Raw genomic sequence first — 1,355 nt, forward strand, 5'->3', positions numbered from 1 at the left:
CGCCACCAAATTTTGAGGACACTTTTTTAATTGGCTCAAAGAGAGAAGTGGCCCATCTTGTTATGTACTATCATTGGTGCGGAGTAATTGCTACTCGCCGGAAGTAGTCATAGGTATCGCGACTTGGCGGAAATAATTGCTGGCAGTGTTGCCATTCTTATTTTTTATCACTAAATTTAGTGTTTTTTGGGTCGATTTAGTTTTTTAGTTTTTTTGCAGCACATTCAGTGATTTTTGTTTTGATTTGGTTTACTTACAACAATCATATAAAATCGATTAAATAATTTTGTCAATCTTTTGTTAAACGTTATAAACCAAAAACAAATAAATAAATAAATGCGAAAATGATGACTATAGTCCAAGAACAGTCTAAAATCTGGCCTGTCTAAAGATTATCAAGAATCACAGATGTTCAATAGGCCTATATATTATGAATAATATGTTTGACTGGTCAGAAAAAAAAAGAACCAGCTATTACAGTAAAATAAAAAAAAAGGAATAAACATGTAATATAAGTGGCAGATAAAATATTTTTAGTTTTTTTTTCGTCCCATTTAGTGGAATTTTTTCCCGAATTTAGTAGTCTCTTAAAAATCTGGATGGCAACACTGATTGCTGGGGTCGGAGTAATTGCTACTTGCCGGAAATAATTGCAGGTGTTGGACTAGCTGGGAGTAATTGCAATGGTCGGACTAATTGCTACTCGCCGGAGGTCTTTGCAAGGGTCGGGCTAACTGCTAGTCGCTGCATATACAACCATAATACTGGGTACGGGTCAAAACCACTGGAAGAAATCATAGAGCCACTGGAAGAAATCACATCACTGGCTATAAAAAAAAAAGTAATTGGGTTCGGCGCTGATTCCTACGATTCCTAGCCTTTAATATTCGGGAATCTACGGTTACCGAAAAAAACAGGAATCGCTCACCTCAAGTGGACACTAGATCTAAATAAATTTTAATTATCAAAATGAAAGATCTACAACACGACAAAATAAATAGTAAATAGCGCCGCACTAGGCCTATGTCAGCCTGAATAAATGAAATGTTCATAAAAGAATTACAATGTTTTGACATTTGATAGTCACTTTATCAAACAATAAAAAAACCCACTGTTTAGGTCACTTGCATTGCCTTTTGAATTTTTGTTTACATTAACTCTATCACTACATATACTAAATGATCAACTATATAAATCAAAGAAGATTAAACTTTAAAACAATATGTGATTGATAAATATGATATTAGTATTAGTCAATATACGAATATAACACTCTTGGATAATTACTTTTTTTGGAAATAATAAAAGTTACTTCCCTTGTTATTCTGATATTCTTACCTCCCCTTTAAAAATCC

General features: G+C 33.3%; 1 protein-coding gene across 1 annotated transcript in view; it reads right to left on the reverse strand.

The window, feature by feature from the left end:
- Positions 1–1,026: 1,026 nt before the first annotated feature.
- The window catches only part of LOC118478496, a gene marked incomplete in the record, with an annotated part of 43,476 nt that continues 43,147 nt past the window's right edge, over positions 1,027–1,355 (reverse strand). Inside the window, 1 exon segment of the mRNA XM_035972203.1 lies at positions 1,027–1,031. Within this exon segment, the coding sequence (XP_035828096.1) occupies positions 1,027–1,031 (5 nt within the window).

This window comes from Aplysia californica, unplaced genomic scaffold (assembly GCF_000002075.1).
Source record: "Aplysia californica isolate F4 #8 unplaced genomic scaffold, AplCal3.0 scaffold00611, whole genome shotgun sequence".
NCBI lineage: Eukaryota > Metazoa > Mollusca > Gastropoda > Aplysiida > Aplysiidae > Aplysia > Aplysia californica.